Source organism: Podarcis tiliguerta (genome assembly GCF_965153285.1).
Source record: "Podarcis tiliguerta genome assembly, chromosome: 6".
Classification (NCBI taxonomy): Eukaryota; Metazoa; Chordata; class Lepidosauria; order Squamata; family Lacertidae; genus Podarcis; species Podarcis tiliguerta.
Genome location: NC_139539.1, coordinates 58,520,972 through 58,548,590, shown reverse-complemented (window position 1 = coordinate 58,548,590; position 27,619 = coordinate 58,520,972). Strand labels below are relative to the sequence as shown.

At 43.1% G+C, this 27,619-nt stretch overlaps 1 protein-coding gene across 1 annotated transcript in view; it reads left to right on the top strand.

The window, feature by feature from the left end:
* Positions 1–27,619, top strand: part of LOC310680879 (FRAS1-related extracellular matrix protein 1-like) — a 121,126-nt gene that overhangs the window by 20,953 nt on the left and 72,554 nt on the right. The window contains exons 13-20 of the mRNA XM_083447949.1: positions 59–149; positions 870–1,037; positions 10,539–10,747; positions 12,579–12,672; positions 14,842–15,094; positions 18,099–18,293; positions 24,640–24,825; positions 26,919–27,115. Of these exons, the coding sequence (XP_083304075.1) occupies positions 59–149; positions 870–1,037; positions 10,539–10,747; positions 12,579–12,672; positions 14,842–15,094; positions 18,099–18,293; positions 24,640–24,825; positions 26,919–27,115 (1,393 nt within the window). The remainder of the gene's footprint in view (positions 1–58; positions 150–869; positions 1,038–10,538; positions 10,748–12,578; positions 12,673–14,841; positions 15,095–18,098; positions 18,294–24,639; positions 24,826–26,918; positions 27,116–27,619) is intronic.

Here is a 27,619-nt window from a genome sequence, read left to right as displayed (position 1 = left end):
TACACTTTTAAATATATATTAAAATTTGTAATTCTCCCCCTTCCCTCCTGTTCTATAGGGTGTATGATGCAGGAAAGCTTATTTTCACAGACAGCATGAAAAATGTTGTGAAAAATTCTTCTATTCCTTTCCTGTCATCTTTCACACAGGTAAGTGGACCTAACAATAACTGTTGTCTTGCAACAACAGAAAGATTGCTTCAAGTCCCTTGCGATCTGTCATTCTCAAAGACCCCAATGGCCACAGTTATACAGAGCGTGCTTGGCAAAGTGTCCTGGGTACAATGATTCTTCAGAAATGTAATGAGGATGCAGACCTTCTTGGGAACTACGATGTAGCAGTAGGTTACAGCAGCCCTCTCCCTTTAGGAAGCAGGACAGGATAGCTGGGCCCAAGGCCAAACCAATGAGCTGAGTCCAAACTTCAGAGAGGTTTAGCCTAGAAGTTTTAGGGTTGGACTCTGAACTCATCATGTCCCAACTTTGCTTAGATCATTGATCATCACCACTACAGGGAAAATTAAAGAATTCTACTTCCCAAACCTAGAACATGATAAGACTACTCACCTCACAGTGGGTCTGTGTAACTAAAGTAGAAGGGGAGTATCTGGAGGTGTTGCTGGACTCCAAGTCCTATCAGCCCTGGAAAACAACTGAAAATCACCAGGGAATCCGGTTTTGATACGCTATGGAACCTAATTTACTGCTGCATTGTTTAACATGCTGTTGATGACATCTCTCAGCTTATGCACTAAGGGAGTGATATATGATTAAAAGACAAAATGAATTGGGTGGTTGCAGTAGCTGCAAAGTGGAGAATTAAATTTATGAGACTCACGCAATGCAATCACTTCCATTTCCTACAACCAGCATGCCATAACGCATATGAAAGTGGCATACATGCCCCCATTGATGGAGATGGGCCCTGACCCATTGTTTGTACAGTTTGAATTCTCTGTCAGTGACCAGCAGGAAGGAGTGATGACTGGTCTCCTCTTTAACATCACAGTGATGCCTGTGGATGATGAAGCACCTGAGGTATTTATCAAGAATCTTAATTAACTGCTTGCCTGTGATGCCATCTTAATGATTATTAAGCTTGTAAAGCAGAGGTAGGGAACCTGTGACTCTCCTGCGTTTGTTATAGTCCAACTGCCATCAGCCTCAGCCAGCAGGACTGATGGTCAGGGATAATGGGAGTTGTAGACCTGGAATATCTTGAGGAACACAAATTTCCCATCCGTGTTGTAGAGCAGGGATGTCCAACAGGTCGATCATGATCTACTGGTCGATCCCTGCAAGGTTTTGGTCAATTGCGGTTGATCACTGCCCCCCTTGCAGCCCTGGCCCCTCGCCCTGCCCTCCATTGTTTGAGAATGGAAAACAGAGTTTACAAACCGAGGCTGTCCCGCTCCCCACCCCAGCGATCCTTCGGTGAGTTGCTGTTTCTCTTTGACCCCAAAATAATGCAAAAATGGGGTTTTCCCCCTCCCTAAAAAAAGCTGAACAACTTTGACCTGAACCCTAATAAAACAGGGCCTTTCCCCTCCCTTTAAAAAACTCCTTTCATAGAACTAAAAGAACAAGAGGCTTCTCTGTTCTTGATCCTTCAGATTATTTTTGTTTGGATGGCAGACTTCAAATTTCCTAATGGTCGTGGTATTAGAAACTTTGCAGATCTGCTACAAGGATACACTTAAACTATTTAAAACAACAATTTAAAAACTATTTAAAACAATTTAAAACAACAACAACAATCTATTATTTCTGATAACTGTGAGACCAAAGATTGCCATCCATGCAGAAGCCAATGTAATTCCAAGTTCAAATTGTTAAAGACAACAACAGCAACAAACAATCATACACAGATTGTGCAGAGTACTTGCCCCACGCTCATTCCTTGGTCACCCTGCTCTCCTGGTACTATCACTGCATTATTTGCTTTCCCTATTCAGAAATATTTCATTTGGAAATACATAAACAGAGCAAGAGGCAGAGTTCATTGGGTTATGTGTTGTGATTTCTTCAGGCAGCTGTAGGAAGTGGAAAGATTTATAGTGTTAAATTATTTACTCTATTCCCCAAATAATACTTAAGGGTTCGTTCAAATGGAAAACGGTGTGTTCAACTTTCCTCCTTTTCTCCTCCCCCTTCCCCCTGCTCATATATATATATATATATATATATTTGCTTTCGTAGATTTTCACGGGTACAGGAATGCAGGTTTTGGTGTCCTCGGGTGTCTTCCCGTGTAAAAGTTGGGGTGTCTAGGCGACGTTTCGACGAGGTCTCACTCGTCATCTTCAGGCTGGTGCTTTCGGCTTCTTGTTACTGGAACAGAGCAGGATCTCAGTGTTTGAGTTCCTATAAATACTGTTGAGGAGGTGTGGTGTATAGCCTCCAATGTTCTGGGCAGAGAGGAGGTTCCCAGGTTAGTGTGCCTTTTCTTCTTTTGTTCCTTAATTACTTGAGGGATATCTTGAGTGATTTCTTGAGTGATTTCCTGAATCCCACTTGGGTGGGTCATTAGGTGTGGATTAGTTGCTAAAGCCTTCGTGTCTTGAACTCTTGAACTTTGTGAAGAGTTTTTCTGAGAAGATGGCTGTACTGCACTTGGTTGTGCTCTGGCTTGGCTTCGTGTATAAGGGCGAGCTGTGGTTTTGTGGCCTGTGCCAGCCAGATCTGTGTAGGGATTGCAGGGGGGTGCAGCATCCGGAGGTGCCACCCTGGTTTGGCTACTGGATGGTGTCTGTAATTTATCTGTGGAGAGGGTCTGGGTTTGGGTCTGGTGTGGTTGATTGGTGATGGCGTTCTGTGTGCCTCTGGATCTGGTGTCAGATTTTGTGGGGAGGGCTAATTTCCAGATGTCTGGCAAGCGGGATGTGTCGTCACGCTTGTTCATGTTGTGAGGGTGTTTCTCTATCTCGATGGCTTCCATGATTATTCTCTTGTGGTGATGTTCCATGTTAAAGAGCAATTTGGAATCTGCAAAATTAATTTCGTGTCCTGTTTCTTTCATGTGTTGGAAAAGAGAGGAAGTTTTTTCTTCTTTTTTGACGGCATTCTTGTGTTCTGCGATACGTGCATTTATTCGTCTGTTTGTTTGTCCAATGTACGTGGCTGGGCAGACTTTACAGGGTATTTCATAGACCCCTTGGTTTTCCAACTGAATTTTATCCTTGGGGTTTCTGAGGATATTGGCTATTTTTTGGTTGGTGCAAAAGGCTGTTTTGATATTGTGTTTATGGAGGATTTTGCTAATTTTATCTGTAGTGCCCTTGATATAAGGAAGGAGGGCTGTGCCATTGTTTTCTTCTGTGTCTTGGTTTTTGGGGGGTGTTTCTTTTTGGATTAGCTTCGTAACCCTGTTTTGCTGGTATCCATTGGCAATTAACACATTTGAGAGATTCTGTAACTCAGTTGTCAAGTGGTCTTCGTCAGCCAAGCGTTTGGTTCTGGAGATGAGAGTCTTGGCTACGGAGTTTATTTGTGCAGGGTGGTGGTGTGATTGTGCATGTAAGTAGCGGTTGGTGTGTGTTTTTTTCCGGTAGATAGTGTGTCCTAGGGAGCCATCAGGTTTTTTGTAGATTAGGACGTCAAGGAAGGGAAGTTGGTTGTTGGCTTCTATTTCCATAGTGAATTGTATTTTGGGGTGTAGGCTGTTGAGATGTGTGAGGAAGCTATCCAGTTTTTCCTTCCCGTGTGGCCAAATTACAAAGGTGTCGTCAACATATCTGAGCCAAAGTTTGGGTTTGTGTTCTGACTTGTCTAAAGCATTGGTTTCAAAGTGTTCCATGTACAGGTTAGCGATGACCGGTGAGAGGGGTGATCCCATAGGTGCTCCTTCTATCTGTTTGTATCTTTGTCCATTGTGGATGAAGTACGTGTTGGTTAGGCAGTGGTTGGTCAGGTCCAAGATGTATTCGGGGGGATTGTATTTGTTTTGAATGGCTGTCAAGGCTTCATTAATGGGCACTTGTGTGAAGAGAGATACAACATCGAAGCTCACAAGTAGGTCATTGGGTTGTAGGTTTTGCTTCTTTATTGTTTCTATGAACTGGAAGGAGTTTGGAACGTGTGAAGAGATGGATTCTGCATAGGGCTGAAGTTGCTTGGCGAGAAATTTAGCGAGATTTTGTAGAGGTGAGCCTATGGAGCTGACTATTGGTCTGAGTGGTGTTCCTTCTTTGTGTATCTTGGGGAGGCCGTAGAGTTTGGGGCATCTGGATGATTTTTCTCTGGGGATGATTCTTAGCTGGATTTCTTCACTGATAGGAGAGGCTTTTATTTTGGATTTGGTGGTTTTTTCCAGATAGGTGGTGGGATCTGTTTTTATAGGTTGGTAGGTAGGGTCTTGGAGTAGATTTGATAGTTTTGCTTGGTAGTCCGATGTGTTCATCACAACAGTGGCATTACCTTTGTCTGCTGGGAGAATGATTATGTTGTTGTCTTTCCTCAGGTTGGTGAGTGCTTTCTGTTCTTCTTTGTGTAAATTGCTTCTGGGTGGTTTGCTGGAGCAGAGGATGTTGGTGACTTCAAGTCTGATTTTATTGGCTTCATCTGGATTGATTTTGGTTAGGCTAGCTTCGACTCCGCATATGATGTTTTCCGTGGGGATGCGTCTCGGGGCGACTGCAAAGTTGAAACCTTTGGAGAGTACTTTGGTTTCAGTTGAGGTGAGGATCCTGTCTGATATGTTATGTACTGTTTGTTTCATGGGTTGTTGTGGAGGGTGGCTGGGCTTCTGGCGTTTCTCTAGTTTGTGGAGTTTGTTGGTGTGTGTGTCTGTCTTGTGTGAGGTCTCCGTTTCAGCTCTCCAGACGGCTAGTTGTTTGCATTTGTCCCAGAGTGCAGGGTGGATTTTGTTACAGAGTTTGAGGTGAAGAGTGAGTAGATCTTTGTTGGTTTGGTTTAGTAGGTATCTTTTCTTGTGTAGTTCGTTTCTGATTAGAGATAGTTCAGTTCGTTTCAGGATCCTTTCGGTAGCTGGGGTTTTAGAGTGGAATTTAAGTTGGAAGCATGTGGGAATTAAGTTGTTGTCTCGGCAGTAGCGTAGGAACAAGAGATCACATAAGATGGTGGCTCTTCGGATTTCTAGTTTCTCGTAGGTTCTTGTCAGCTGGAAGGTTTCCTCCCCGTAGAGGTGAGATATTTGCTTTCGTAGATTTTCACGGGTACAGGAATGCAGGTTTTGGTGTCCTCGGGTGTCTTCCCGTGTAAAAGTTGGGGTGTCTAGGCGACGTTTCGACGAGGTCTCACTCGTCATCTTCAGGCTGGTGCTTTCGGCTTCTTGTTACTGGAACAGAGCAGGATCTCAGTGTTTGAGTTCCTATAAATACTGTTGAGGAGGTGTGGTGTATAGCCTCCAATGTTCTGGGCAGAGAGGAGGTTCCCAGGTTAGTGTGCCTTTTCTTCTTTTGTTCCTTAATTACTTGAGGGATATCTTGAGTGATTTCTTGAGTGATTTCCTGAATCCCACTTGGGTGGGTCATTAGGTGTGGATTAGTTGCTAAAGCCTTCGTGTCTTGAACTCTTGAACTTTGTGAAGAGTTTTTCTGAGAAGATGGCTGTACTGCACTTGGTTGTGCTCTGGCTTGGCTTCGTGTATAAGGGCGAGCTGTGGTTTTGTGGCCTGTGCCAGCCAGATCTGTGTAGGGATTGCAGGGGGGTGCAGCATCCGGAGGTGCCACCCTGGTTTGGCTACTGGATGGTGTCTGTAATTTATCTGTGGAGAGGGTCTGGGTTTGGGTCTGGTGTGGTTGATTGGTGATGGCGTTCTGTGTGCCTCTGGATCTGGTGTCAGATTTTGTGGGGAGGGCTAATTTCCAGATGTCTGGCAAGCGGGATGTGTCGTCACGCTTGTTCATGTTGTGAGGGTGTTTCTCTATCTCGATGGCTTCCATGATTATTCTCTTGTGGTGATGTTCCATGTTAAAGAGCAATTTGGAATCTGCAAAATTAATTTCGTGTCCTGTTTCTTTCATGTGTTGGAAAAGAGAGGAAGTTTTTTCTTCTTTTTTGACGGCATTCTTGTGTTCTGCGATACGTGCATTTATTCGTCTGTTTGTTTGTCCAATGTACGTGGCTGGGCAGACTTTACAGGGTATTTCATAGACCCCTTGGTTTTCCAACTGAATTTTATCCTTGGGGTTTCTGAGGATATTGGCTATTTTTTGGTTGGTGCAAAAGGCTGTTTTGATATTGTGTTTATGGAGGATTTTGCTAATTTTATCTGTAGTGCCCTTGATATAAGGAAGGAGGGCTGTGCCATTGTTTTCTTCTGTGTCTTGGTTTTTGGGGGGTGTTTCTTTTTGGATTAGCTTCGTAACCCTGTTTTGCTGGTATCCATTGGCAATTAACACATTTGAGAGATTCTGTAACTCAGTTGTCAAGTGGTCTTCGTCAGCCAAGCGTTTGGTTCTGGAGATGAGAGTCTTGGCTACGGAGTTTATTTGTGCAGGGTGGTGGTGTGATTGTGCATGTAAGTAGCGGTTGGTGTGTGTTTTTTTCCGGTAGATAGTGTGTCCTAGGGAGCCATCAGGTTTTTTGTAGATTAGGACGTCAAGGAAGGGAAGTTGGTTGTTGGCTTCTATTTCCATAGTGAATTGTATTTTGGGGTGTAGGCTGTTGAGATGTGTGAGGAAGCTATCCAGTTTTTCCTTCCCGTGTGGCCAAATTACAAAGGTGTCGTCAACATATCTGAGCCAAAGTTTGGGTTTGTGTTCTGACTTGTCTAAAGCATTGGTTTCAAAGTGTTCCATGTACAGGTTAGCGATGACCGGTGAGAGGGGTGATCCCATAGGTGCTCCTTCTATCTGTTTGTATCTTTGTCCATTGTGGATGAAGTACGTGTTGGTTAGGCAGTGGTTGGTCAGGTCCAAGATGTATTCGGGGGGATTGTATTTGTTTTGAATGGCTGTCAAGGCTTCATTAATGGGCACTTGTGTGAAGAGAGATACAACATCGAAGCTCACAAGTAGGTCATTGGGTTGTAGGTTTTGCTTCTTTATTGTTTCTATGAACTGGAAGGAGTTTGGAACGTGTGAAGAGATGGATTCTGCATAGGGCTGAAGTTGCTTGGCGAGAAATTTAGCGAGATTTTGTAGAGGTGAGCCTATGGAGCTGACTATTGGTCTGAGTGGTGTTCCTTCTTTGTGTATCTTGGGGAGGCCGTAGAGTTTGGGGCATCTGGATGATTTTTCTCTGGGGATGATTCTTAGCTGGATTTCTTCACTGATAGGAGAGGCTTTTATTTTGGATTTGGTGGTTTTTTCCAGATAGGTGGTGGGATCTGTTTTTATAGGTTGGTAGGTAGGGTCTTGGAGTAGATTTGATAGTTTTGCTTGGTAGTCCGATGTGTTCATCACAACAGTGGCATTACCTTTGTCTGCTGGGAGAATGATTATGTTGTTGTCTTTCCTCAGGTTGGTGAGTGCTTTCTGTTCTTCTTTGTGTAAATTGCTTCTGGGTGGTTTGCTGGAGCAGAGGATGTTGGTGACTTCAAGTCTGATTTTATTGGCTTCATCTGGATTGATTTTGGTTAGGCTAGCTTCGACTCCGCATATGATGTTTTCCGTGGGGATGCGTCTCGGGGCGACTGCAAAGTTGAAACCTTTGGAGAGTACTTTGGTTTCAGTTGAGGTGAGGATCCTGTCTGATATGTTATGTACTGTTTGTTTCATGGGTTGTTGTGGAGGGTGGCTGGGCTTCTGGCGTTTCTCTAGTTTGTGGAGTTTGTTGGTGTGTGTGTCTGTCTTGTGTGAGGTCTCCGTTTCAGCTCTCCAGACGGCTAGTTGTTTGCATTTGTCCCAGAGTGCAGGGTGGATTTTGTTACAGAGTTTGAGGTGAAGAGTGAGTAGATCTTTGTTGGTTTGGTTTAGTAGGTATCTTTTCTTGTGTAGTTCGTTTCTGATTAGAGATAGTTCAGTTCGTTTCAGGATCCTTTCGGTAGCTGGGGTTTTAGAGTGGAATTTAAGTTGGAAGCATGTGGGAATTAAGTTGTTGTCTCGGCAGTAGCGTAGGAACAAGAGATCACATAAGATGGTGGCTCTTCGGATTTCTAGTTTCTCGTAGGTTCTTGTCAGCTGGAAGGTTTCCTCCCCGTAGAGGTGAGATATTTGCTTTCGTAGATTTTCACGGGTACAGGAATGCAGGTTTTGGTGTCCTCGGGTGTCTTCCCGTGTAAAAGTTGGGGTGTCTAGGCGACGTTTCGACGAGGTCTCACTCGTCATCTTCAGGCTGGTGCTTTATATAAAGCTGGTGCTTTATATATCTTCAGGCTGGTGCTTTATATATATATAAACTCACCACCACAACAAACCCTATAAAATGCTTTAAGTACCTCTGAAGCCATTCTGTGAGCTGGTTTTCTCAAAGTCATCCTTCTAACTGTGCCCTTTTCGGCTTCAGTCACAATAATTGCTCGTTATGTAGGTTAGCTTATTTCCACAAATCCATAAGCTTCTAGACTTTAAAAACCACCACACGGGAAGAGAGCATTTCATATGAAATAGAAAAGCTTCTTTGCTGGAGTTTTAGGACAGAACTTAAAGCAGCTTCAGTTCTGAATTCAAGATAACTGGACCTACGTATCTAGTGTCTCTGCTTATTTTCTTTTTTTTCTTAATTCCTGGGAGGTAGCAATCTTTCCCTTTTTTTAAAGAGAAAGCACCTTTCCACACAGTCTTCCTTGAGCATCACTGGGTAGCCCATGGCTTTCTTTTGCTTTCTAGTTGCCTCGGTACCTGTTAGGAGACAATAATATAAGGACTGAAAGATACCAAATCTTCTGTAACGAGTAAAACAAACTAGGAAAATGTTCTATCCTTCTGAGTTGGAGGCCAAGAGGAAGACGGGCAGCTCTGTATTTTAAATTATCAGTATATGAGATTGCTCTGTAAGAACAGCATTCCATGAGCAGCACGACAAAAACAAGTGCATCTTAAATGGTTTTCTCCTACCTGCTGTTTGATTAATGACTCAAGGTCAGACATATTATGGCTCACCTGCCAGTGTTAAATGCCTTTCCTTAAAGGATTGTCCTCCTGAGAGAGCTAGCATCCTTTTTAGCACAGGTTTTCCAGCTACATTCTGAAGGTAATGGTTAGACTTGCCAGCTGGCTTTTGGGAAACGCTGTAAAGTTCCAAGAAATGGACTCATAGCTTTTTGGACACAAACTATAAGCCAGCTCGAAGAATACTTGTTAGGCAGTTACACAATCCTTCCTAAGTTTTCTAGAAGCCTGAGAAGTGGGTTTAGCATAAGGTAAAGATTATGGAGGGGAGAGAAATTCACGTTGGTTCACATTTTAATATGAACCTAGCTAATTTCCACTTCCTAAGGCAATACAGGAACCCAAACACAGCTATCTTTTGAAATGTACAGATTTCTGAATTTTGCAATCCAGTTCTTCAACTGAAAAATGTGTAGAAAGTGCCCTTAAAAATACATATCAGTTAATATAACACACAAAAATGTAGTATATTAGGAAAATTGCCTGCAATGTGTATATTAGGCAAAAGAGCATACAAGTCTTGCTATTCACTCACAATGTGTTCTTAAGAAATCATCTGTCAGGCAAGTGTTCACATAACGAATCAACACTTTCTATTGATTCCTATGGGAGAATTTATAATGCATTTCCAAACATGGAATTTTGACCCCAAACGATGATAAAACAAGGGGAAACCCAGTAAAACCCTATGAAACCTCGCAAAAGGCAAACAAAGGAGGAGATAATGTTATATTTCTGACAAAATGGCTGCTATGGACTAGTAACACTGAAACAAGTAAGGTTTGTTGAAGACTGCTTATTTACAGTACTACATGCAGGTCTGGCTGAATCTGAATCTGTGGTGCATGGTTTGGGTACTACTTCGTCTTGTTTGGATAAGTGAATTTTCATATAACAAGCATTTGGATAGTGGGAATTGTGTGTATATTATGAGAAATGCACTCTAAAATGTTGACTTTTTGAGGACTTTTTTTTAAAAAAGCACACTCATGCAGAAGTACAGTGAACTGAGCTTACAGTTGGAAAAATTGAGACAAACCAAATTGACAGTTCCATCCATCCTTAGTAAGGATTGAATTCAGGATGAAATGAGTAATCTTGAGTTCTTCACCATGAATCCCAGCTAAAGGCCTAGCACACAGCAGTTTTTGGGTGGCTTCATTTACCATTTCCCCAGCTATAGTTGCCTTTACATTGCTATGCACACTTCAGTCTTTTGGGAAGGCTCATTAGTGGAACATAGGGTTTCATGTGTAAGAGATGAAGTCCAGAACCCATCATGATTATAAAATGATTTATAATATAATGGCTAGAAATAACTCAGAAGTCCTTGAAGTCTCTGGAGAGACTGCCAGCTGTAGTAGGCTGTAGCAGCACCAGGTTAGATGGTCCAGTAGTCTGACTTAATATTACAGACTCCAGATTCTCATTGTTCTATAGTTGTATTGTGATTTTATCCCATGTATATTGGCATGCGGTGTCTTGAAGTACTTGAGTGCATTTTGTGAGCTTATGACTGTTTTAGATTTTCACCAATCATCTGAAAATAGAGGAAGGTACTAGCGCATTCATCACTGGAGAGCATCTAATGGTAACAGACGTGGACACTAAGAACAGTGATATCCAAATTGAATTGAAGAAATTGCCTTTACATGGACACGTTGAGCTACATGGACTTGTTATGTCAGAAGGGGATAAATTTACCCTTTGGGATTTACACTCTTCCAAAGTTCGGTAATTTTAATCTTTTTATGTATTGTATATAATGGCTCGAGCCAGTAACATGATCCACTCTTCTTTTAGCTGTTGATTTTAAAGGATTACAACAGAGATGGGAAAATTATGGTCCATGGGCCAAATTAGGCCCACCAGGCCTCCCCATTTGATCTACAAGGCCATTTTGGGCAAGCCACACACACCAACCTTCACATGATAACATACATGATGTCATCTGTGAGGCAGGTAAGGGTGGACCTTCAGAGGAACAATTGGGAGCTTAAAGTGAGCTCCCGATGGCTCCTTTGCACCTGGACGGGGAAGTATTTTCAATTGAAATCTCTGTTAAATGAAGGAAAATCTCCATTTTAGCAGCAATTTCAATGGAAACCTCTTCTCCCTCCCAGTGCTGCTCCTTGAAGCTCTGAAGTTTATAGTGCAGGGGAGCTTTCAAACTGCCCCACATTGCTTACAAAAAAGGCTTTCGAACAGTGCAGTGCTGCTCTTTGATGTTCTATCAGTCGGGGCTTCAAAGCACAGCATCACCTGGCATTGTGGTGATGTCAGGTGATTGGCAGGTGGGCGGTGCTGCTCACCTGTGAAATTTGCCCCAGCATGGGTGAGGAGATAAGGATCTAGCCCAGAGTCGGTCCACCAATGTGGCGGGGTGAAGCAGCTGTCTTGGGTGGCGGAAGCCCATGAGTCTGCATCTCCTTGGGCACCCCACCCACCCCAGCACCAGCAGAGAAGCAGCACCAGCATTGGTACCAATTCCCAGTGAGATCTCAATGGAATCTGCTGCCGTCCTTGCCATGTCATGCCACCACAGTGCAAACTAGGTAAGGGATGCTTCAGCAGCGGCAGGGCAGGGTGGCAGTCCCTGTTTTGCCTCAAGCGACAGAATGGGATGCCAAGATCTAACACATTGGTCAGAAAAGGAATGCAGCATTTTGGTTTTAGAACTTAGCTTAAATGTAGAGGGTTTTTAAAGGGAAGCTTACCTGCCATGACTGATCTTCCCACTGAGGAAGGAATCTCAGGGCTGCCCAGAATATAGTTTGAATGCTGCCACTCTGGTCCTCAGTAATCAAATCAAAGAAGGAAAGGTCCTGTAACTCGGTGGCAGAACATCTGCTTGGCATGCCGAAAGCCCCTGTCAGCCAGAGCATACCAGGCATAAGAAACCTTTTCAAGAAAAGGTTTTCTTTTCTAGCCCCATTCCCTTCTGGGCAACCTCTGGGGTGGGGTGGTGATGGCCACATGCTGGGAGGGGGCAGATGCAAAACTTAATAGAGCAATGCGTGTCAACTCTGTGTAGTAGGTTGGCTTCTGCACACGCTTGTGATCTGAGTTGAAGGGCAAATGCCAGCCAGGTGCAAAAGCAGAGCTGGGGGGAGATGTGGCCTGGGGGTGGGATATCTGTGGGGGGTAGTCAGGGGAGAAATTCGCACCCCTGTTGTAGACAATGGATCAATGGTCTGGCTCAGTATAGAGCAGATTCCCATGTCCCAAATCTTTCCTGTTACCTGGGTTTGTTTATATAGCTCCCATGTAGATGCATGTCAGAGTAAGGCAACAGCTGTTCCTTATCTCTGACTTCTCTCCAAGAAAAAAAAAGCATTGTGGTCATTGCCATATTCCCATATCGCCAGCTGATGTAACTCATTTAGCATCACTGAATCCTGCTAGAGCCGAGCAGATTCTCTCAAGTGGAGATGTGGCCAAGACCCAAGTGTGTCAAGGCTATGAGCTGTAAATATGGAAGTTGATGGCCCTTGTTCTTTCCCAGCTTGCTTGTTCCAGCCTCTAATGAATGAATGCCCAACTCCTCTGTAATTGTGTTTAAAAGGTATCAGCACGACAGTTCAGAAACCCTTGAAGACAGAATAATATTTTCAGCAACAGATGGATTAAACACTGCAGATGGAACCCTGAGAGTACAGGTAATAACCAACTCAGCAATGAACTTTACCAGCGTATAATTGAAAGGTATTAATCACGTACTGACTTATTCAGCTTCACCAAGTAGGTTTTTAACTTTCATTAATCTTCCCTTTAGATTCACACCAAGTTCTCCATTTAGATTAGGTTTTATGCCTGGATTAAATAGGTTCATGATGCCTCTAGATTACCAAGTCAAGGCCAATTTAGTTATGGTTGCAGTAGACCTACATATTTAAAACCAGGACTGTTGCCAGATATATAAGGGGGGGGGGGGGAGAAAGGAGAGGACAGGGAATGACTGAAGTTGCATTGCAATGGGGAGTCATGAGCTGAACGCTTCTCTAATGCATGCTGCCCCACCCTATGCCGAATCCCAGATGTTTGGGGTTTTTGTCTCAGTGGGGATCCATATCATGCACAATGAGGATGCATTTTCTTGAAATTGGCATCCATACTTTCAGACATGAGTACACTTATGTGTGTAGGGAGGCAATTTTAATATAATTTGTGTCTATTATTTGTGGAATTCTGGTCCCTAAAAATCACACATATGTTTACATGGTAGATAGACAGTTCCCGGGCCAGCATGAGTTATGCTATGCGTTAACCATGTGGATTTATTTATTTAACAAATTTGTATACTGTTCGATTGTAAAAGAAGAAGAACCGCCTGTAAGCGGTTTACATCCACATAAATAAAACATGTTGTCAGGGACTGGACTGAACAGGAGGAATGGGAAATGTGCCCTCAGTCTGATCGGCTCCTCTCAGAAGAGGAGGGGGGTGGGAAGTTTCTCCCTGCTTGTCTCCAGCAGTTTCAGGAGGAGAGGGAGACAGGGATGATGTACAGCTGAATGAGGAAATGCCTAGTTGCGAGATAGTTGAGGAAGAGAGAGAAGTGAGAGAGCAGCCAGCAGAGACCTCCCTGTAGAGTCTGGGAGACCCTCCTAGTCCAAGGGCTTGCGGGTCCCTCCGCATTCAAGAACAGAATGCGGAGGGATGTGCCTCCTGTCACTTTCCGTAGGGTTTCAGGATGTTGTTGGGGATGGAAAAAGAGGGACTCAGAGTAGCCAACGTCTCCTATGCGTGGAGACATGGATCTTTTGTCTTGCAACTAGATGACTGAATAAAAAACCATGAAATACAAACTGTTTGTTCTTCTTGCCTCTGAGGCTACCGGGGGAGGAGAGGATACTCAAGGCCTGACGCATGTACACTGACAGTTGAAAACGGTTGAAAAGATGGTTAAAGTAAGCATATGCTGAAGCGTACGCTGAAGGTGTCTGTAGGCAGGGAGTCCCAAAGTGTAGGTGCTGCCACAGTAAAAGATGGATTTCTTAAATGTGTGGAATGAGTATTAGGTGGCACCTGTAGCAGTGCCAGTTCCGCAGATCAAAGAGTCCAGGTCTCTGAGGAGGGCTGTTACATGCTGACAGGGTCTCACTCCTGTCAGTGGCCGTGCTGCAGCATTTTGTGCCAATTCCATCTTCTGGATCAAGTGCGAGGGAAGCCCCGTATAGAGTGCATTGCAGTAATCCCTCCTTGAAGTCAACCATGCCTGAACTACAATGGTCAAATTCTCCTGATTGCAGCTGGCCAAAGGTGTTTCTAGCCACTAAGGCAACCTGGACCTCCAGTGACAGGGCTGGACCCAGAAGCACCCCTAAGCTGCATACCTGCAACCTCATCCAGCTGGCAAGAGGCCAGTTTCTTAGGCACAAGAAGCAGAGTGCCTACATCTAGTCAGGATTCAAGCTCAGTTTATTTTCCTTCTTCCTCAGCTTTTGGCTTAAGACAAACTTCAGTTCCCCGCTAGGTACAAATATGGGGAATTGTGCCCCCTGCCTGTGACTACCGTGACAAACAGTGGCCAATAAAATGCTTGTTGGGGATCCATGCTACCACTGGCCTGGAAGAGACTTGACTCTTCAGAATAAAATATTGATGTTGATCAAAGAACTAGAGCAGTTGTAGATCAGCTGGCCAACATGAATGATGCACTAATCTAGGAAAAGCAAGCACCTGACAGATTGCAGTTTTTGCAAGACACAGCTATGGAATTTTTGGATATGCCATCCTAATTGAGGGCACTGGTTTAAGACATTCAGACAGTCTCTTGGCCTTCCTTCCAGCCATGTGTTATGCCTCCTCTTTCTCCCTCATTCAAGATCATACCAGTAAATGATGAGCCACCAGAGCTGCAACCTGGTTTAAGATCAAGTCTAGAGTGCCTGGAAGGAGAGCGAGTCTTCATCACAGCTGAATACCTCTATGCAACAGATGCTGACAGTGAAGACTCCAGACTCATCTATATGATTGCCAGGGCTCCAAAGCATGGGGTTATTCAAAAGGATGGCTTTGTGGTGGAGAAGTTCTCTCAACATGACATCACTCAAGGATCCATCTCCTATGTGCACACAGGTAATTAGCAGCAGCAGCTGTGTTTACTTTCAACAGTCTCTTCCAGGTGTCCATGCACTTTACTAGGTATACCCTCTTATATTCCTTAATGAGTGCCTTTCGCAGACTAATCTTCGCTATAAGCTTTATTATTTTGTACAGAGAGGTTTTCCAAGTTGTGTTTTCATTCATGATCAATAATTTTGTTTCCCACGAGAACATGCCATACTCGGAAACTCAGGCTGCTGCTTCTGCTTCCAAGTCTCTCATGCGGCTCAGCCTTCCACTTAATCACAGTGGTATACAGAAGACAAAGACTAGAAATGAGCTAAAACTATAAAATCAGAATTCATTGAGAAAATCTGCTGGAATAATAAAAAAATGTATTCAGTAGGCTCTGGAAGTTCAACAGGGTGGAGGCTTGTCTGACTTCAACTCGAAGGCAGTTTCATAAAATTAGGCCCATAATACTGAATGAAGGGGTCCTTGTGGATACATGCCATTGTGGATAGAAGCTGGGCATCTGAGTCACTAACAGTTATTCCCCTGAAGATATCAGTGTTTGTGCAGGAATATAAGGGATCCCTGAGGTATCCTTGACCCAAGTTGTTAAGGGACCTGTAAATTAATGCCAGAACCTTGAACCTGGCCTACTACGCAACTTCCCAAACACTAGCCTTATGTTTAGTGTGATGAATTTACTTATCTCTCAACTGTCTTTTATTCACTCTTCTATTTTGAGCATTTCCCCCCTAGTGGCGACAAGGTCTTTAAAAAAAAAAAAAAATAGGTGCAACCTGCAAGCAACTTTAAAGGAACCTGCCTATGAAAATGCTACCTTGGTTTTTTTAAATATCTTTTTCTTCAAAATCATCTGGTCAGCATATTTAGTTACTGATTAACTTTTTATTAAAATATTATGTGCACAATTTAGCCAGAGGTAAGCATTTTAAATCTCATTAATTTTAGTTTCAAGAATTAAGTATGCCTTTAAATCTTTCTCAGGAAAATTAGTGGGCCATTGGAGCTCCTTCAGAATGGATGGGATTCCTTCTTAAGTCTGCCAGCACCCCGTAATGTATGGAGTGTATTGTGACCATAAAGATGGGTTGTAGCTGAGTGGCTCAGTTTCCTTTCTTGGTTGTCTTTACCCCACCTTTCTGCCTTCTCCGCTCTTGACCTCCTTCCCCTCTTCTGCCTAGTCCTGTTGAATTTGTAGCTTGTCCCTCTGGCAAGTAGCAAGATAATCGCCACATGGTGGTTTCATATATGGAAATGCAGGCTTGAGGTGGGATATCTATGCATAATGAGCACAAATTGTTTTTGTTTTTTATTTGTCTCTCTGCAGTCAGCACAGACGTTGTGTGTGTGCTTCCCCGAGTCTTGCACTACCATGCATTTCTATTTACAGATGCTGCATTTGTATGTCACGCTGAGCCAGACCACGGCTTACAGTTGCCACACAAATGTGCTGACTCCCAGGGTGTAGCTTTCACCTTCTTAGTTCCTCCCTGATCCTCATAGCTCAGTGTGGTGCAGGTATTGCTAAACCAGGTTTTGACTTAACCAAGATCCCAGGTTAGGCTGATATGCTGATTTCTGCCCTCCTCAACCATGACCTGTAGCCAAGCTTTGCTCTTGGATACAGAATGCGCTTAAGGAGGAGACTGCTTAACCCTAGCTATGGCTTAGCTGCCACGCTGTGCTGAGCTAAAAGGGCCAGGGAAGAGGAACGTGAGTGCAAGCTCCTCTCTGGAAGCCAGTATGTTTGTGCAGTCATGGTAAGCCATAGTTTGGCTTAATGTGATGTGCAAAGCAGGTCAGAGAATAGTTGTGCTGAAAATACATGGATTTGTCCCTCTCCCCTCAAGCCGTAATAGCCAGCAGGACTGGGATTTCTCTGCCCCCTTGCTTACTCAACCATACTTTTGATTTTTACATACCGTATTTTTTGCTCTATAAGACTCACTTTTTCCCTCCTGAAAAGTAAGGCGAAATGTGTGTGCGTCTTATGGAGCGAATGCAGGCTGCACAGCTATCCCAGAAGCCAGAACAGCAAGAGGGATTGCTGCTTTCACTGCGCAGCAATCTCTCTTGCTGTTCTGGTTTCTGAGATTCAGAATCCTCCCCCCCTTGTTTTCCTCCTCCAAAAACTAGGTGTGTCTTATATAGTGAAAAATATGGTAAATAACTTTTGATTTTTACATAAATATTCAGCCTGGTGATTTCTTTCTTTTCTTTTCAAGCTGTTGTAAAATAACGTATGTCTATCCTGAAAGCCACAGCCTAGTGCTACAGACGACTACAAGGTCCTTAATCTGCTCTTATGCGTTCTGAAACTGTACTGTACAAGATGCCTGGTGGTGGTGTCATTTCCTAGACTTGTTTTGTTTTTCTTAAGCAGAAACCTGTGTGAGAAGGTGGGGCATGTCTGACCACTGTTTTGTTTTTTTTTTAAAGAAATGAGAGAAAAAAGAAAGCTGCTTTAAATTATAAAGTCTAGCACTCTGTGGAACATAATTTATAGTGAATTAGATTTTGGTTTTCTGCTTGTATCGTAATGTATGCGCTATGCATGTTAAACAAAGTGATAATTCTCATTGTTCGTCTCCTGATGCGCTGTCTGCCATAAATATGATTTATTTAAAATTGTGCATTACAATAGAGAGCTTGCTAAGTGCAACTAGGCTTTATTTACTTTGTGCTGTGTGCTGTGCAGACTCTGCACCTTTTACTCTATAGGGTAACCTTCTGACAAGATGGGCATCTGTGTGATGTTAACCAGTGGCTGTTTTAACATAAATGGTGGCAACACATTTTATTACATATGTGAACCACCAGTTGAGGCTGCTTAAGACAATGACTCCATTTCCTGTGTGCAAATGTCTTAAACCCAAACCCATCCCCTTACCGCTCTCTTACTGTCCGCCATGGGGTGGGGTGGGGAAAAGTTACTACCTCATGTTTATTTTAAAGCCTGGTAGCTTATTTAAAGCACCTTGATTTGTGTGTATGTGTTTTCCAGGAGGAGAAATAGGTCATAGTTATCTCACGGACAGCGTAACTTTGATAATCTCAGATGGAGAAGCTGGAACAGTGGATGGTTGTTGTGCTGACGCGAATTTCCCGCCACCTGTACCCCTTCATCCCAGTTTACCAGTGTATGATCTAAACATCTCTGTGGTGCCCATTAACAACCAGAGGCCAACCATTCAAACTGGTATGTATGTACTAAACCGCTTCTTCTCCTCAAAGCACTGAGGTTAAAATCTTGACTTTATCCTTTTGGGGTTCAGATGGCACAGTTTGCTCTTCACTGAGTAATCTAGAGCTGTTGAAATCAGCGGGAAGGTTGCGTTACGAGTTCTGTGGAATGTGGATTGCAAGATGAGCCTTTCTGGTGCACAGCTGCATAAGTTAAACAGAACTAGTAGCTATCTGCTATGTGTGACCTGAACCTAGGTTCAAGCACGAGATTTTACAAACCTCCTCAACTTGTAGAATCAGTTTCCAATTGGTTTATTTTTTAATAGAAAAGCACACACAGAGACAGACAGAAATGTTAGGTATTGCTTGCCACCACCTCAAACAGAGCCTGAAGAGAACAGCATTCCTCCATTCCATGCCCCTAAAATCTGGTATTTAGGGAGACACTGGCTCCAAGCGGTGGTTCCTTATTCTATCATCATTACAGCTATTGACAGATTAATCTTTGGATGTGACTTAATCTTATGGCATTAAATTGAATAAACTAATTCTAATGTCCATGTGTTGCTCACTTGTAGGGTATTACTCATGTAAGGTGTTAATCTGGTGGTGCAGGTATAGCCCCTATGTGTGAGTAGGAGCTCATGTGTTGGACTTCTACTTCAGACAAATGTGGGCGATGCATGGTTCTTTGAGGAAGTAGATGTGGCATTGAGGATGGGGCTAAGGGCATGTGACCATGTTGGTATAAATTTTTGGAGGGCCTCCCCAAATACCCCATACACAATATTCCAACTTCATCTTCATCACAGATGAATGTCATTCCTGCTACACACTAAGCCAGTGATTTCAGCTTGCTGGTCTATTATGACCCTAGATTTCTTTCCCGAGTAGTTTCAATAAATTCTGAGTCATTTTAAGTATTTACAAAGTTAGAATTTTTGCCTTACTTTGCATTTAACACTTGATCTGATTTGCTTCTTTTTATTCTCTCTCTGCTCACTCACCCAATTTGCAGTTTGTTTATTTGTTTTAGATATTTCTAGGCTGCCTTTCAAGTCGATGGCCTTCCCAATGCGGCTTACATTAATAACAAATACACAGTTCCAATAAAAACAGACAGTAAAACATGCAATTTAATTTGCAATAAAACAGTCAGTTAATAAAATTAAAGGCCCACAGAAACCTCACAGCAGTTTACACAATCAAACCTTTCAATTAAAAGCCAAGGAAAACAGTTTGAGGTGTGTGTGTAACTCACTCTCCAAACCTAAACTGAAGAAATCAGCTGTACCTCTCTTAAAGGTAAATGTATAGGGAAGAAGCCACTGAGGACGCTGTTGGGAGTTTAACCAACCAAAAGAAAGAACACAAAGGAGGCACACCTAGGGCACACCTAGGTAAAGGGTAAAGCGACCCCTGACCATTAGGTCCAGTCGTGACCGACTCTGGAGTTGCGGTGCTCATCTCGCTTTATTGGCCAAGGGAGCCGGCGTACAGCTTCCAGGTCATGTGGCCAGCATGACTAAGCCGCTTCTGGCAAACCAGAGCAGCACACGGAAACGCCGTTTACCTTCCCGCCAGAGCGGTACCTATTTATCTGCTGGCACTTTGACGTGCTTTCGAACTGCTAGGTTGGCAGGAGCAGGGACTGAGCAACAGGAGCTCACCCCGTCACGGGGATTCCAACTACCGACCTTCTGATCGGCAAGGCCTAGGCTCTGTGGTTTAACCCACAGCACCACCTATCTAAAAGTAAAATAATAATCAAAACCCTTCAGGATTTCCCACCCACTCCTGGTGATGTGGACCAATCAATAATGTACAAGAGCAAGAGGCAGGTCTTGTGTAAAAGCCAGTCAGGAAGTATAAAAGCTTCTATTCCTCATGCTATGCTAATGAAGGGTTTTGGTTTCTACATAGTAGCAAACGTTTAAGCAGCCCCCACAACATTCCCCATGAAGGGGCTGGGCACCCACAAATTTTTGCGCTGGGGCCGTGCATACCCCAGTCCCAGGACCAAGCTGACGGGCCTAATGAGCACTTTCCAAAACAATACGCAAACTGAAATACACACAAATTTCAAAATTCAGGCTTCTCTAAATTTTGCAATGCAGCTCTGCAGTCAAGTAATGTGTACAAATATACATTTATTGGACAAAATGCATATATTAGTGAAAATCACACACAAAAATACACACACACACACACACACACATATATACTTTGCAAAACTTGTATATTGAGCAAAACCGCATACAAAATTGCATATTGGGAGAAATTCACTATGCAATGCTGGTGAATTTCCTGGATGACATCTTTCCCCCCAATGCAAATGGATATGGAATTGTGGATAATGGAAGATTAGGAAAAAGGGACATTAAGAGTAACTGAAAATGACAGATTTACCTATCTCTGTTCCCTGGTGTGTAGAACACAGTCTTGGGAGCTGACTAGTTTTTCTGGTTTTTGTTTGGGTGGCAATGGAATCCACAAAACTCTTGGGACTGGATGCAATGCTGCCTGCCAAAGTGGGGTTTTGCCACGTTGGCTAAACCTTAGAAAATCAGGGTAAATGCAGCCCAAGATCATCATAGTGAGAATGACTCTGAGATGGTCTTAATGCAGTATCAATATAATACTAAGTGAAATTAATTTTCACAATTAATTTATGCTCCGTGTTATATGAATGCACATTTTCCCCCCAGTGCAGGCTGGTGTGGGATTTTTGTACTTTGAATCCTAATCCATAACTAGATCTCCATCTGGATCCATTGCTAAACACAGATGTACAAAAAAAAATGTTTGGCATAGGGTTTGCCTCTGAAAATCCAAGTACAAAATATTAGGGTCAGCATTTTACTGCCAAAGATGGATTTGGAGCACCCGAGTCTCTTTTGGACTACCAAAATGAAGTGTCACTGAAATTTCAGTATTTTAACCATCCATTTGAAGCTTCAGAAATCGAACATGAAGCTGGCTAATAAATTAGAAGAAAAAGATTCTTGTTTGCAGACAGTGCTGTTTTGCTGTGACTTCATTTGTTGCTCAACATCTTGGATGGTTTAGTTCCTAGTATTTGAAAACAGACAGCATCTAACCCAAGTTTTTCCAGTTAGTAGTGGATGTATTATTCACAGATAAAAAACAATATTTCATTCAACTAAGTATTTTGGCTTGCATTAAATTTATCTTGATGTCTGGAATATTCAAGTTCTTTGGGGTTGGGGAGGGAAGGAAGGAGCAGTCTATTTCTGCTCCATTTCCCTTCTACATGTGTTCTCCCATCACATTTCTGCATTATTCTGTGAATTTTTAGAAATCTGGAAAAATGCAGTTAAATGCATTTAGCTGTGCTATGATTGTGGCAGGTCTCTGGTGAGGGTGATTCTGAGAAAAGTCGGTGACTTCAGCTCTGAACTAACTCATGATTTTATGTTGCTTTGCCCACCTATGTCAAATGGACAATGATCGTTAGCACAGTATCCTGGAAAACGGGTCTCAAACTCAGCTCACAAGAATTTTGGTCACCTGGGATCTCTAACTAGATCAAGCTAGGGTATTGCATGTTTGTACACTCGTACCTACACAATATGATATCTAGGAGTAAAAAAAGAAAGAAGAAGAGGCATTTCTAGGTTACGATATAGTAATGTTGTTTTTTCCTGAGCTTCACACTGGTAAGGCACAATACAACTGAGATTGGAAATTCCATAGTTCCAATAGAAGGCTAGAACTTGGAAAAATTCAACTGGTGCGGAAGAGTGAGCAAGGTCACTGGTGACACAGCTCCATTCCATCTGTGCAGGCTCCCTCTTAGCAGAAGGAATTCAGCAACATGATATTTGTAGCTTTATTCATTGACTCATTGCTTCCCAATTTTGTAGTTCTGGGTTGTTACTATCACTATTTTAAAAAGCAGGTTATTTACACTTGCTTAGCAATGAAATAAAGCTGTTCTTTCTTAACTAATTAAGTGCAACAGTCATTTAATAAAGAAATTAAATGTGATCCTGCTTCTATGACAGCAAGGCACATAGCTATCATGCCTGTCTCCAGGGCGAGGCATTGTTTATTGTCTGTAGCAGAAGCTACTAGTGCTTAGCATGTGTCAAAAAATTATGTATCCCAATAGTGGGCATGCAACTATCTATTTATTTATTTATTGGTAAATGAGCAAACTGAGGTGAGGTTGGTGTTAGTTGATAGTACTGAGGTCACATTGGTTCGTTGAATGAAATCTAGAAATGAAACCTTGCTACAATCTATATAGGCAAATCCGGAGTTATGGTTCACTGTGTGTATGTAGGTCCCAGGGCAGGAGTCTGGTGCAGATAATCAATAACTCAAAAGGCATCAATGAACTTAACTCCTTATTCAAAGGAATAAAAGCAGATCATGCCTAATAAGCACAGCAACTCTGTTCCCAGGAGGTCTTGCCCCAATGAGGAAGTTGCAAGAACTGAAGATTCTTGCCTTCCCACAGTTCCCAAAGTCTCCTCCTCTCCTGGGTCCTTCCCAAGCAACCTGAGGCTTCTTTGCATGGTCTGTCTTTGCTCTATCCTCTTCATACCTCTGCAAGTTCTGGGAGACCAGGGCGGAGGGGAGCTGGTCAAAGCAGGAGGGGGAGACTCCCTGGCTTCTTCAGCAGTGTGCCTCATCTCTGCCTCTTGGCCCCACTCCTCTCCAGCCTCTGCTTCCGCCTCTGCCACAGCCTCTTCCTGCTCACTAAACCATGTTATCTCTTCAGCTTCCTGCACCTCTTCCTCCCAGTCTGCTCCCTCTTCTCTCTGACCATGCATCATCATCCCACCACCAATCCCCTGGATTTGAGCCTTCTTCCCCTGGGGGTTCCCTTGTTTTCCACAAGCAACTAACTTGCCTATGGACAGTGTTGGAGAATTTGGTTCAGTTGCTAGCCCTAGAATGTACATACAAGCTGCCGTCTTTAAATGTCAATTCAATCTCTGTTAAATAGGTTTGATGCTTCCCTTTCTGACAGGGTGGTTGAGAGGGTGAATGATCTAAGAAAGTGTTATTCATCCCGAGACTATCAGGGATTGGACAGAGGAGGAATGGTGGAGGCCGCCTCCCCAGCCTGACCATTCCAGAGAAGAGGAAGACAGTATAGATTTACAATAGTGCTTTGTGGGAGGTCACAGTTCAGAGGCAGAAGAGGGGGAAAGCTGGGAAATGATGGGAGAGGAGCAAGAAGAAGAAGAAGCACCAGGGGAGAGACAGCTGACAGACTCAGTGTCTTTATAAAGCCTTCTCCCAGAACCTGGTGGGCATTGAAAGTAGGAGAGCAGAGAGCTCAGAGGCAGAAGGCACAGATCAACCACTGTAGGGATGACGTATAATGGGAGAGACGGAGGAGGTGGGGTGTCACTTGGAGCAACACCATTACTCTAGGAGGCTGCATTTCCAAGCCTCTCTCTGTGAATATTGAATAAACAACATTGGTAAGAACTTCCTTGTCTTATCCATTCCTGGCAACCTGCTGTGGGTGCGTGGGGTGGATTCTTTGAAGCCTTACAGAGTCTTACAAATACTTTGCACATTATGAAAGCAATATGAATTTGTAAGAAATATTATGCTTCAAAAGGATTTATTTTGCGTATCATTAATTCTTAAATTACAAAATGTTGCTAACCTCCAACTTGACATTCCCTACTCATGGCTCTTCACAACATCTTGACCCCTCGCTGCATTCCAATCTTCTATTTGCGGTTGTTCATTTTGTGCAAATTGTTTCTGTGACTTGTCCAAGACTTTTACCACTGTCTTTTCTGCACTCCGGTGCATTCCTTATGAGAAGCATTGTATCTTCCTTGTGCAGGAAGCCTGGACAGATGACTTGTCAGATTCCGTTCTGCCTGTGGAGCTGTGTGTGGGGTGAGGTCATGGAAATTATAACATTGCCCCATACCTCCAACCCTGTGGGATAGTCAAATTTTACAAAGGGGAGTTTAAAGCAATTTAGCTACATCATTGATTGCATCTATTTTGAACACCAAGCTATATAAACATCATAGAAATTGATTAGAGGAGAATAGTTTGGATTATGCAAATATCAATTGAACCCATGCTTTATAGCTTTCCACACCTGCCAGGCACTGTGAGAAGAATGACTGCTTAATGTTTGCTACCATCTAGAGATACACAGCAGCCCAATACTGCTGAGTAAGTTATCTTGAGCTGAAACTAGTGCTTTTCTCAGCAGCTACTGACAGGATCAATAGCCGATTATGTTGAGGTGCTAGACAGGCAGGCTGTGATGACTTAGCAGCCTCTTAGTTATGAACAAAGTAGAGTTGGGATTATTGTGGATAACATTCTTCTTCTGTCCTTTTCTCAAGGGGAGATGTTTGTGGTGGAAGAGGGCTCGTCAGCATGCATCAGTTTAAAATATCTGGATGCCTCAGATGAAGACACAACTCCAGAGGAGCTAACTTTCTTCTTGGAAACCAGTCCTCAGTATGGATACTTGGAGAACATTCTTCCTACACCTGGACATGAGAAAAGCAATGCTGGAGTTAATATAAGTGAGTTACAGACTTGTTGCTCTACTTCTGCCCCCCCCCCCCCCACTGGCCTCAACACTCACGGGCAACAATTATGAGGAGAAACTGATAAGTACAAGGTTAGACTCTCCCCCAGGCCCAAACACTAATATTGGGCCAAAATATGGTTTTGGTATTTTTCATCATCCCTGTAGATACATTCCAAAGAACTAAGGTTGCTTTGAAATGATTTCTAGGCTGTCATCACCTTTCTCTACATTTTCTTAAGCTTTTTTGGGGGGGTGGGGGGGAGTATATATTTTAAGTGACTCTGGATCTAAAGAAGGAAAAAGCTTACGTGACTCTGGATCTGAAGGAGCCTTTCAAGAAACACACCCCACTCTCTGCCGCAATAGATTTATATTCAAATGCTTCCCACCCCCATCTGTGCTACACTGATTCAGAAAGTAGACCCATGCTTAACTTATGAGCACAAAATGCTCATATACAGGGTTAGGTAATGTATCAGAGAACTTGCCACTTCCCTAGAATCTCCTATCTTTCCACAGAAAGTTGGACAACGGATTTCCAGAGCAAGACTGTGTGTTTGGTCCCACCTTCTCCTCTCCTCTCTCTATACTTTAGGGAAGATGGAGAGGGCAGTAGGTGGCAGAAGACTGCTACAGTGGCAGACTTGGGTGCTATGGTGCCCTGTGTGAAGCCAAAATGTGGTGCCTTCCCAAAGGATGGGTAAGGAGGGAGCCTGCTTTGGGAAGGGGGTGTGAGGGCTCTGGTAGGGTCCTAGAGCCCCACTCACCTCCTTCCCAAAGCTGGTAAAGCTCCAACTAGGCTAAGTTATGCTTTGAGAAAACATCCCCTCAGCTCAGTGCCCAATGCACAGCCCTAAATCTGCCCCTCACTGCAATCAGCACAGTGGAACCTTTCTGCAGGGACATTTCCTTCCCAAGAGTTTGGGTTTTGATTAGCAGAAGGAAATCATGCTCTGTGCACCGTTTTCAGTTTTCACAAAACCCTTTGCTGCCTGTTTCTCATTTCTGCAAAGTAAGGCATTTTATTTATTTGCTTATTTATAAATGCATTTATATACTGTTAAATCACAACACATTTTAAAGCAGTTTGCAACATTAAGAAGATAAAAATCATACAATAAAAGCATAAGAAGTTAGAAACAATTTAAAAAACTAATTTTAAAAATAAGCATCAATATTCTATTGTGGAGGGTGGACTCTTAATTACCTGCAATAGGCCTGGCGGAATAAAAAAAAAACATTTCAGCAGGCTTTTAAAAACAGAAATGGAAGGAGCCTGCAGGGAAAGGCAAGGAACTGGCAAGAACAGGTGCTGTGTGAGCCCCAATTTGAGTTGGGCTTTGCCTGAAGCAGATTTGTATAGAAATCAAATTTGGCATATTGTATTATTTGTTTGTTACATTTATACCCAGCTTGCCTCCAAGGACCTGAAGTTGATGTGCATAGTTCTCCGCCTCCTCTCCATATTTTCCTCACAACAACCCTGTGAGGTAGGTTAGGCTAAGAGGGAAGTGAATGGCCCAAGGCCAAGCTTCATGAGCTAGTGGGTATTTGAACACTGGGCTCCTAGGTCCTGGTCTGACACTCTAACCACCACACTGCAGAAGAAACTTGAGAAGCCCCTTTCAAAATCCACTCCATCTGCACATGTCTCTTCAGATGCTTCTGGGCTGTTAATATTTTGTGGGAGCAATTCAGTTGCATACCAAAATGTTAGGTTTGTGTGCGTTTGAAGTAGATTGAAGTGCTCTTTTACCCAACAAATCCACTTAGAAAACAAAAACAAAACTGGACTGAATAATCAGGTTGTCCAACGGTGCCCTCCCCTCCCTTCCTCCCAGTCTTAATGGACAGGAAGATTAGATATGGCAAAAGCTGTTTTCTTATGGACACCAGCTATATGCAGTAGAGTTCTTCACTGTATATGCAAGATGATTTACGTGTATACTTAAAATATGAAATACGAGTTTGACAAGGAGTCAAGACTGGCCTTCACTTCTGTTGCATCTACTCTCAGCAGTAAATGTGAAAAATAATAGAATGGATTTAATTCTCTGCTTTTAACACTTTGACTCTCTCCAAAAGGTGTGTTCACTTTTCAGAGTCTCCAGGCTGGCTATATCAATTACGTTCAGTCAAAGCATGAGCATTTAGAACCCTCCTCTGATCACTTCATGGTGTCTGTTAGTGATGGCTTTCATAAATCTTTGGCAATGCCTTTCTACATCATCATTGATCCGGTAAATGATGAAATCCCAAGCCTGCAACTTAGGAACTTAACAGTAAGTCTGAGAATTTCTGCCATGGCAATTCTTTGCTTTCTGTAATCTATTTGCACAAAATGAAAGACAGGTATAAAAACATGAGAGATAACGGACAATGTTATAATAGGCGGACCGTGGTAGATAGCAATTCATTGGATGTGCCAGGTATATCACCTCTGTGCAGATGTACTCTGCCATCTGTCTTAAATGTATGTTTCATGAAAGCTATTGGAAGCAATGTAGAAAATACCATAGAATATGCCAAAAGGTTTCCAACGTATTTGTAATTTACTGGGGAAGGGGCTCTTCTCTCCAACCCCTCCACAATACACTTTACTTGCTGAATTGTCTGTCCAGTCAAGAAAACGCCCAGTTTGTCCCATTTGTTTTGTAGCCTCATTTTGCACCCGTTTTCACATGCACTCCCATGTCTGTACCTTCTTCCTCCCTCCTTTTCTGCAACCCTCCTTTTGCACAGACCATCTTCTGTATCCTCCTCTTCAGATACATTATAACTGCTAA